The sequence below is a fragment of the Acanthisitta chloris genome, unplaced genomic scaffold (genome assembly GCF_000695815.1).
Source record: "Acanthisitta chloris isolate BGI_N310 unplaced genomic scaffold, ASM69581v1 scaffold40382, whole genome shotgun sequence".
Lineage (NCBI taxonomy): Eukaryota > Metazoa > Chordata > Aves > Passeriformes > Acanthisittidae > Acanthisitta > Acanthisitta chloris.
Window position 1 is genome coordinate 329 of NW_008660580.1, and position 10,230 is coordinate 10,558.

Here is a 10,230-nt window from a genome sequence, read left to right on the forward strand (position 1 = left end):
ATGGCTGCCACGGTCAAATTGGGACTGCCACTGGGTGGGAAAGGGCTCAGGACACCCCAAGGTCCTGGTCCAGCTCAGCATGGAGAAGCAAAGCCTTGTGCCCCTAACACTCACTGAGCTGTGGGATGGACACTCCCTCCAGGTCTGAGCAGCAGAAGGAAAGCTGCTGTGCTCTGGGAATATGATGAAAACCCTGTTATTCAGACTATTAATTCGTTAATATTAAGGATTAAGCCCTGAGGAAGCCCAGGGGCCAAACTCAGGTCTGGGCCACACCAGAACTCCGGCAGTCACGGAGCCCCTGGGGTCTGCCACAGGCAGCAGAGCTGGTGACTGTCCCCCAGCCCGTGGTGGCAGCAGGGCCTCGGCTGCCACCAGCCCCCATGCTGGCCTGCCAGGTGTGGGGACAGCTATTTATAGCCCTGCACAGGACACCAATGCCATGGAGGGGCTGCTATAAAAAGCAAGTCTCTGAAAAGGTCTCCGAGCAGATGCTGGTGTGAGATTGTGCTGAGGCCTGGAAACGTCCCAGCTGGAGTCACACTTGGATTCACCCAGGTCCTGTTGCACAGCCAACAAGCCAAACCACCTCCTTTTGAGAGGGGATGAGGCTTCTCCAGGGAAAACAGCATCTGTCCATCATTAAGAGCCTTCAACCTCTTGAACCCATGGGGACTTCCCCTGTCCAGCAGTGCTGGGCCGGGCTGCAGTGCTCCCAGGCTTGGATCCCAAGTGAGGAGGAAGATGAAGACACCCTCCCAGGATCCCTTCTGCCTCCTGGCAGTGCAGCTCTGGCAGAAACACAGGCAAAGCTTTGTGTCACAGTTGTAGGCTGGCACCAGCAGTGGGGCATCAGCTGTGCTGCCCTTGGAGCTCTGTGTGGCCCCACTGGGCTGCTGGAGACCAGGACAGGGGCCTGGGGGACAGGAGGAATGGCCCTTGCTGCCAGCACAGCCGTGGTTGCTAAACACCCCAACACAAGGGAAGAGGCTGTGGGGGCAGCCAGGCCATGCTGGGGTGAAAAAGCAGAGACATACACAATATCACCCCTTATAGTCCCTCCAGGAGTACCCACTGGCACCGGCATGGAGGCAGGAGGACAAGTGTCACACTGGCAGCCTACAGGAAACAAGGGACCCACAGGGGTGGGCAACACAAGGACTACTCCCTGCTCCAGGGGCAGGCAGAGCACAGCCCTGTCCCTTGTCCTCGAGGAGGGGGAAAACACACAGGGTCACACCACCAGCATTATAGGAAGCTGACCTGATCCCAACTCTCTCCCTTCACCCTCCAGAAATGTCTGACAGAGGCTCTAGGAAGGCAGAGGCGAGACATCACAGACAGGGACCCACAAAAGACTCACACAAGTCAGGTTTACAAACACAAGTACATAATGTTTATTCTTGTTTCCAATTTATTACAAGTACAGCCCTTAGCAGAAACCCCCTCCCCCCAAATGACACTGAGTTTAAAAAAAACCATACACTTCCAAAGGTTCCACCATGTAGGACCTGCAGGAAATGTTCTCTAGGAAACAGGACAAAACAGCCTCGAAGGGACGTGCGAGATACAAACGTCAGTGCTATTCTGTGGGGCAGGGAGTGAGGCTGGGGAGAGGGAAGGGGCTGGAAACCTGCCTTGTCTGCAGCCATAAACAGTCCAGAACTGAAACAAATACCTGTCAAAATCCCAAAACCCTAAAACTTCACACAACTAGGCTGCAGTTTGTGAATGATGATTCTTTTCTTCTCAAATCCCAGGAGCTGCGACAGCTTTTCTATTAGGAAACCAGCACTGAGCAGCCTCGTGGCTGGTTTGTTCCAAATTGAACACTTCCGGGACACAAACATTAAGCCCTGATCGTACGATCCAAACCTGTCGTGATGGAGAGGGGACGAGAAAACACACCCTTTTCTTCAGGAAAAGTCAGCATCTGGGGTGGCAGGAGCTGGTGCTGGGCCATGGCACAGGATCAGGGGAGCACGAGGGAGGGTGTTCTTACAAAACATGGTGAGAGTGTGGCTGAGAGGGACTGGGACCCCCCACTAAGTCCCTGCGGTGTAACTCTTGCTACTGGTAGGAAAATGAGTTTTAAACAGGGGGGAAAATATAAAGCAAACACGATTTTATATAAACTGTACATGTGCCAAAGCAAGACAAGGGTATCTTACAGGTGTTCTTTGTACAAGATCACAGCTAGAAACAAGCCACTTTCAACTAGAAAATTAATTTAAAAAGATACACAGCACATGTTTCTGCTGCTCCCCTGGTCCTGGAGCTCCCTCCAGGCTGTGCAGACACCCACACTCTCCACTTTGCTGCTGGCACTCAGGGTATCCAAAGGGCTGCGTGACCGCGTGCCGCTCCAGGTGAGCAGGGAGCCACCCACCTCCTCTTGGACAGGTGGACAGGTGAGGAGCTGAGCTCAGAACCCTCCTCAGAGTGAGACCTGCAGGGATCACTCCCTGAGAAGAGAGAGGAAGGCAGGAGCACCTCAGAGCAGTGGTGTTGGGATGCTGGTGAACACCGGATGGCCGTACACGTAAGTGCTTGCTCGCCCCACAGCCCAGTGCTGGGGCTCGGAATTAACACCATATAAATATATACATACAAGCCGAGCAGCCCATTGGCCTGATGGCACCCAGTCCTTCCCTGGAGCAACATGATCCCTCCCTGCACCAGCTCGAGGCTGGTGGGCTCACATCACCGGCAGCACACGGTCCCACCGCGCTCCGGCTGCTCGCGGAGGGGAGGAAGCGCCTCATTCCCAGGAAGTTGACAGCGCCTGAGCTGGAGTAGGCTTGTTGTTCCCTTGCCCAGCCAGGCTTGGCCAGGCCCTCCCCTTGCCTTCCCACCTTCCCCTCCTGGCAGGTCAGACTCATGAAGAGCTTTGTGGATTTTGCAGGAAGCAGTAAGTCATCTCTGCTCAATGGATGAGCAAATACTTGAGGAAACTGCAGAAAACTTAAACAAGGACGGGCCAAAGGGAAGGCTGGATTAATAGAGAAGTGCCTGCTGCTTCCCAACTCCCTCCAGACAACCCATCCTGCTGCCTGGCAGCACCAGAAGGCCTGCTCCAGCTCTGGCTCTCCCCCTAGTCTCCCCATCCCTCATTTCTTCCTTTTCCGCCCCCGGGAATGTTCAAGGGGCTCTGACTCACTGTCCCCTTCCTGTTCCTCCAGTCCCTGGCACCTGGCAGAGAGCTTCTTGCATTTCCTGCGTGCATACGTGTGGCCTGGCAGGTGTTTGTGCACCATGTCAATCAAACACTGCTCTGTCTTCTCCAGGCAGGACAGTACGTGACTCCCATTCTGGTTGTAGCGCTCGGCGTTGGAGAACACCTGCTTCATGTCGGAGAGGAACTCCTGCACGGAGCGGTAATTGCCACAGGAGCACTTGCTCTGCATAGTCTGGAAGTCCATGGGGCTGCTGATGACCTCAAAGTAATCTTCAGCTTCCTCCGTGGTCACTGGCTCCCTGCCGAAGGAAGGGCCACAGGGATAGGAGGGGAACGCCGGCACTGAGCTGCACAGGAGTGGGGTCCCCCAACCCCTTCAGCACCCCCAAAGTGTTGCAACAAGCCCAAGCAGCACTTCAACAGTGCTACAGACATGCCAGCCCTGTGGCACGGCCATGGGAAGGACAGGAGCCCAGGGAGCTGATCCAACCTTCCCTCAGTCACAGTGCCTCAGTGTGCTCTTCAAATCCTGGGGGCTACAGAGCACCCACCCACTCCCTCTTCAGCCCCCTGCCTGCCACCCTCTGCTCCACCACCTCAGAAGAGCCCCATGCCTTCAGTCCAGCTGAGAACGTAGCTGTTTGTTCTGGAGCAGCTTCTTCTCAGCTATGACTTGCTTTTGGAACCCCAAGTCTCCCAAAGTGGATCTGGCAGGACTGTGGCACAGCCACCCCACACCCAGGCACTGCCTGGAGCCAGTCCTGCCCACGGGGGAGGAAGAGGAGGCCACCTGCCCTCACCTGAAGGGCCAGCTGAAGCGGTACTTGATCAGCTTGCCGAGGATTTCCTCGCACTTCTGCAGCTCGAGGCTCTGGCGACGTGCTGTCCTCTTTGTCTGAAGGACCTGCCCACACAGAGGGTGATGTTTAAAGGAGGGAACACTTATGGGCTCTGGGGTTCAGCACACAGCTCTGAGGCAATGGAGCTGGTTTTTAGAGCTCTTCTTTCCAATCCTCTCACTTAGGAGCCAGCATTGACTCAGCATTTGGGGACATGTAGTACTGCTGCAAAGACCAAGTTCAAGCCACCTTCCCCAACAACCCAGAGGCACAAGCTCTGCAGCACAAGGCTGCAGGCCCTGTGATAGCACACCAGGACGTTTATCCCCTGTGAGGAAATGTCAGGTTGGATGGGGCTTGGAGCAACCCGGGCTAGTGGAAGGTGCCCCTGCCCATTCCAGGGGATTGGAACTGGATGATCTCCAGGCCAGTCTATGATTCTACGAACATGCAGCAGCAGTTTGAGTTCCAGGAGCTCAGGGGGAAGAGCTCACAAACAGCCTGGTGCTCCCTCTGGGGCAGTGAGGTTTTTCAAGGTAAGTTCAAAGACAACATGGCCACAACAAGCAGCCAAAGAATAAATGCCAGCAAATGGAGAGTGTGAATTCCCTTTCCCTGCCTTCTGTGAGGCAGAAGCACTTGTGCTGCTGTTCTGCCAGGGCAGGGCTGACTGTGCCATTTCAAATACCAGGGAGCAGCTGGTGCCCTGAGCACTGCTGTCCCTGTGCAGGCTCAGCACGGGGTCAGCTGTGTGCCTGGGGACCTGCCCCAGGTCACCCCCAGCACAGGGACCTCCCCATAGCTCACAGGGTGTCACTGCTCAAGGGCTGTCAGATGACAGGAAGGCTCCAACAACACAGGGCCCTCACTATCCTGACCCAGCTCTGGCCTCTTCCCAGGGCAAACAGTAAGTCCTAGCAGAGTACTCTTCCCTGGCCCAGCTGGAATATCCCTCTGACCTGGCTGTGGCAGCCCATGCTGGGCTTGCTGGCTTGGTTGCCCTCCAGTTTGTAGTACAGACCATCAGCCAGCCCCCCACACCCAGCATGAGCAGCAGTGAGTCCACAGACCACAAGCAAGGAGAGGACAGGACACACTGGTGCTGGTCAGGGGACAGATCTGCAGGGGGCTGTGACGTGGCTGTGGGGCTGGAGTATCCTCACGTATCCTTCGTGGTGTGTCCCTCCCCAGGGACACAGCTCCCCCCACCCAGCATGCACAGACCGCTCTGTGCAGGAGTGTATGGTTTTATTCTTTAAATGTCAAGTGAAACCTAAACCAGCCAAATTATGTCCTGAAGGTTGGGGAGTGACCATACGGACAACAACTGTCAGAAAACGGCCAAGGCTGGGGAGCAAGGGTCCAGCATTGCTGGCATTCCCTGGCCAGCCAGGACCCCCTCTGTCCCCCCACCTCTCTGCAGAGACATATGGATACTATTTAAAACCCTTTAACAAGCTGCAGGCTGCCTGCTACTCAAGGGGACAATGTGTGAAAGCGGCTGGGGAAGGATGCCTGGCATATCTGTGCTGCGTTTGCACCGGGCCCTTAAGGATATGCCTCCTTTGTTAACCCGCCCCAGCCCAGCCTGGGCTTCCACTAGGATTCAGGGTATTTCTCTGGGAAGGGGAGGGAGGAAGTGTGACACCTGTTTGGTTTATAACTCATGATGTGAGCAGCCTCCAGGGAGCAATTTGGCTCTTACCAGCTCATCGATGTCTGCGCCGTCGACAGGTGCCGCGCGCTGCCGCGCTCCCCGCGCAGGGTGCAGCGTCTGCTTCTTCCTTTGGTGCCTTCCCTGCCTCGAGGAGTACAGGGCTGCACCCTGCTTGCCTCTGGCTGCCTTCCTGGGCCTCACTGAAACAGATAAGCCAGGAGCTTAGAGTGGGTGCACGTGGGAGCAGAGATCACCAGGCCTTTTGCCCCCCTCACCATGCTAGTGAGCAGAGGGACCCCACAGCCCCTCACCTCATGTCAGCTGTGCTCTCACACCCTCTCCAGGGGAGATATGTGGGTCAGCACCTCCTGCCCAAAGAGCCTGTGGCTGGCAACAGCCTGCAGCTACAGGGTCTCACAAACACCAGATCCTAGAGCTCTGAGGGAGACTGGGAACTCCTGGTCCCTTCACCTGCAGAGCCAAGTGCCGAGTCCCCAACACACTGAGGCTTGAGGGAGGCTCAGAAAGGAAAACAAGGACAGACAGTTGTCTCAAACAGAACTGCAACATCCCCTCTGAAAGCACCAGGAGCAGAAACCTGGAGTTTCCTTGTTTTCCTGCTGCTCCTCTGCTCCTCACCGTTTTGGGGATGGCTGCTTTTCCAAGCGTTTCCAAGTGGCCACACAGTGGGATAAACCAGCTGCTAAGCCCCCCTGAAAAGGGAACTGTGTGCAGGGGGAGTGTCAAGTTACCGCAGCCGGGAGCTGCTCCACGTGCTGCAAGTGGGAAACAATGGGATTTTATTCCCCAAGACCGAGGCTGCTGCATTATATCCCAGGGAAAAGCACTTGCCTGTGTGAGTCTGTCAGAGCTCCACACTAGTGGAGCACTGACGCACTCCCTTGTCTTAAGTTTCTCCCTCTGTATCAGGAGAATGTGTTGGTCTTCCCAAGTCAGGCTCCTTCCACCTGGTCCCAAGTCCTTGAGCAAGCTGTATGCAGCCTGGTGGCTAACTCAGCTGCAGCCCCATCCCATAAATCATGCTGCTGGGCCCCCCCACGAGGCGTGAGGCGTCTGCCTGCTGTCACTCTGCCTGTGTGTCAAGCGTGCGGCACGTGCTAAATGTCTGACAATCCAACATTCTAGGTTAGATCCCTCAGGATAAACGCCACGAGGATTAATGGGACTTCTCTATTAAAACAAAAGTTTTCCACAGTGACCTTTCCATGTTAATGCTCTTTAAAGCCAGGGGTTGCATTTAGCACTTTATTTTTAGTGACTGTAACCCTCTTTTGCTATTGTTTGGAAACCTTGGCTCAGCTCCTGCCTTGGCCATGCAACACAGGCTGAACACACTCCAAGTGTGGACATGGATACGCCTCAGGACAACAAGCAGTGTGCATAGCCAGGGTATCAGTGAGCCTTTCTGAAACCAGAATAAAGCAAGGGAATCAAGATTTAGGCCTGGATAGAAACCCTCAAAAGAACATGGAATAATCCTTTGGGTCCCAGTCTCCGGATTCCATCTGCCCTGGTTAAGACAACCTGCAGTTAGTGTTATATCAGTCAAGGGCAGTTTGACAAAAAGCAAATACTGGCAGTGTGCCGTTCCCAGATTGAGCTTTTTAGTGCATCAAGTTGCCCAATTGAGTCTGAATTGAGTTCCCCTAAAGGCAAAGTGGATACGTGTACTAAAAAGTGGTAAAGTGGAGAAGCAGCCATTGAGGAGTCTAGAAAACCCTTGATTACTCTATTCAGCTGCCCAGAAATGCTCCAGCTATGCATCCCAAGTGGTCTCTCTATGCAACCAAAGGGTGCTGGTGGTCTAGGCCACACTACACCTGGAGCACTGTGCCTTCCCACTGGAATAAGCAGAGGAAGGGCCAGTCTTCCTGTTTCAAAATGCTTCCTTGCCAAATCACTAGAACTCCTGCGCTTAAGGGGTTATGAGCTGGTGGGAAGGAGAAAAGCAAGGAGAGTGGGCTGTGATTAGAACTCCACAAGCATTTTTAACAGCCTCTGGTGTATCAACAAACCCTGTAGGCACAGAGCCTGCCAATCCCAGGAACTGCTGGTGCTGCTGTCCCCTCTGCTGACCTCTCCCAGCCCTTGGAACTGTGTTATCAGTGTCCCCAGGGAGTGACTGGGCAGTGAGAGCTCATGCAGTGTCAATCTTTGCTAGCACTGACCCCGTCACAAAGGACAAGGGTTCACTCCAGCTCCCCAAGTAACCACTGCACAAGTCTTCCCCTTGTAATATCTCCCACTGCTTCACTTACTCTGAGTGAGGAAAAGCACAAGTCCCAAATAGGACCAATACTTTGGACACTGCAAGTAGAGGTTTAATATTTTCTGTTAGTTTCCTGCATGGTCAAAGCCTTACATTTCAGTCCAGCAACTTCATAATCTTCTTCTTCCTCCTCTTCCTCCTCAGCATCTGGTTCATCAGAAGCTTCCTCACCTTCTTCCCCTTCATCTTCAGCAGAATCCTCTGCACAGGTCCTAAAGTAAGGCAGGTAAACTGTTTGTGGTACCAGACCCTGGGCATCAGCAGCCCTGGGCCCTGCTACTGTCTGGACTGTACAACAGCCCCAGCCTGAAGCAGTCTGCTGTATTCCAGAGAGTATCCAGCTGTAGCTACAGCTCAAAGGACACTTCCCAGGCTGAACATCTGGGCTGAAAATCCCCAACAGCTGAATCAAGGTATTTCTTAGTGTTCTAAGCACCATGACCATATGACGATGGATTTTATAACAGTGACTGCTGTGCACTTACTCCATCCTGAGAGAACAAGCTGCTGTTTTACCCAGGTCTGGCCTAAGAAGTTTCAACAGGAGAGGGTTTCCTGCTGGAACATTTTCCCTATACTATGGGAAACAGATTGGTTTCCCTGTAGTATAGGAAAGAGATTGGTGAGCAGAGCATCAGGCTCCTCCCATGCTGATGTCAGAAGCCACCCAGCCTCCCTGCTCAGCACAGTTCTGACTTCTCACCTGTGTCTCTTAAATCACACGAAGCATTAAAAACCAGGAGAACAAACCAGCATGTGCAGGCACAAGGGGACACAGACAAAGCTGCTGTGGGGGTCTCAGTCCTCTGGAGAAAGAGGATCTTGAGCAGTAAAAGGAATAAACTCCCACAGCACAAGTAGGGTAAAAGATCTCCCAGGCTGACATTCTTTTCCTGCCTTAACTGGGAAGACAAGAGCAGAAAGCAGATAACAGGACAGGTGTTCCCCACCTGATGGCTCTGGTCCAGGGCTGAGCAGCTTGCAGGTGACTCTGCCACATCAAAGTAACTATGGTCTCAGGCCAGAGCAGCTGCCTTTAAGCCCTGTCATTTCTGTACAAGCCTGAGGAACTCTTAAATGGTGCCCAGGGAGTAAGTAATACTTTTAAGGCCATATACCACCTGCACAGTACAAGCTAGCACACCTCTATTATGCTGTTGCTCTGTGAGGGAGGATCTTGGCTGCTTCTGTGTCAGGTGCTATTTGATAGCCTCACCTTGCTGACAGGGAGATGCAGCACAGTCACCATCAGCACAGGACATACACTATAAAATGCTTAACTGCCAGCTTGTAATTCAAAAAACAATCAGGAGGCAACTACTCATTTCTGCTGCACAGAGCAACCCTGAATCCTCCTCAAATCATGTTCTCTCTGTCAGTTTATAAGGTGATCATATCTTGTTAAGGTTTATCAGGCCCAAAAAAACATCAGAATGGCATTTTGTGGCCTGGTCTGTAGCAGTAGAGCAGGGACTGAGCAGCCTGGAGTGATGTCTGCTCTTACAGGAACACCTGAGTAACTCAGCCCAGGGGCCTACAGAGCTGCAGTGCTACCAATCCCATGAAAAACCAACCCACTAGCAGCTCAAAGGAAACAAGAGCCCTTAATGCAGCTGAATTTGGTGGGTATTTTGTGTTTGGCAGTGAAAACATGCACAAGTGATTTATTAAAACTTCTGAAGTTGCCACGGGTCAGTACAACACGGAGGTACTAAACTTCCAGCCTGACAGAACTGCTTTTCTATTGTTCCAGTGAAGTTTTAAGTGGGTGATTTCAAACCTTTCAAAGGGGCTCTGCATCAGGCTGTGAAAGCAGGGCTGGGAGTGTGACTCAGAGGGAAGGGGGTCACTCACCTGCCCCGGGAGCTGCGCCGGGCAGTGGAGGGTTGGCACGCTGGGCACTGCCACTCCCCATCGGGGATCTCGTAGAGCGCCGGCCGCAGGCAGAACAGGTGGAAGGCCTTGTTACACTCATCACACAGGATCAGCTTGTCATCCTCACCTAGGAGAGTGCAACTCACTTGAAACAAGAGCCTTGCTCAACCTGAGAAGCAGAAGCTGCTGCAGAGCTGAAGGGCAGGACTAAGCAGGAGAAACACACGGAGTTCCCCCTGATGGCCTCTCCCTGAGGGGCCTCTCCTCCTCTGTCCCACCACTGTGGAAACCAGCAACATTTGAAACCAAACAAACCCTTCCCCTGCAAAGATTTCATTGGAGGCAAAGGTAGAAAACTCCCAAAGAGGTTTCACCCAACCAAACACAGGGA

The 10,230-nt window shown here is 53.5% G+C and overlaps 1 protein-coding gene across 1 annotated transcript in view; it reads right to left on the reverse strand.

The window, feature by feature from the left end:
• Nucleotides 1-2,885: 2,885 nt before the first annotated feature.
• LOC103797640 (tyrosine-protein kinase BAZ1B-like) overlaps nt 2,886-10,230 on the reverse strand; it is a gene marked incomplete at its 5' end in the record, with an annotated part of 9,191 nt that continues 1,846 nt past the window's right edge. Inside the window, 5 exons of the mRNA XM_009069863.1 lie at nt 2,886-3,477; nt 3,979-4,082; nt 5,723-5,874; nt 8,058-8,176; nt 9,819-9,966. Of these exons, the coding sequence (XP_009068111.1) occupies nt 3,111-3,477; nt 3,979-4,082; nt 5,723-5,874; nt 8,058-8,176; nt 9,819-9,966 (890 nt within the window). The remainder of the gene's footprint in view (nt 3,478-3,978; nt 4,083-5,722; nt 5,875-8,057; nt 8,177-9,818; nt 9,967-10,230) is intronic.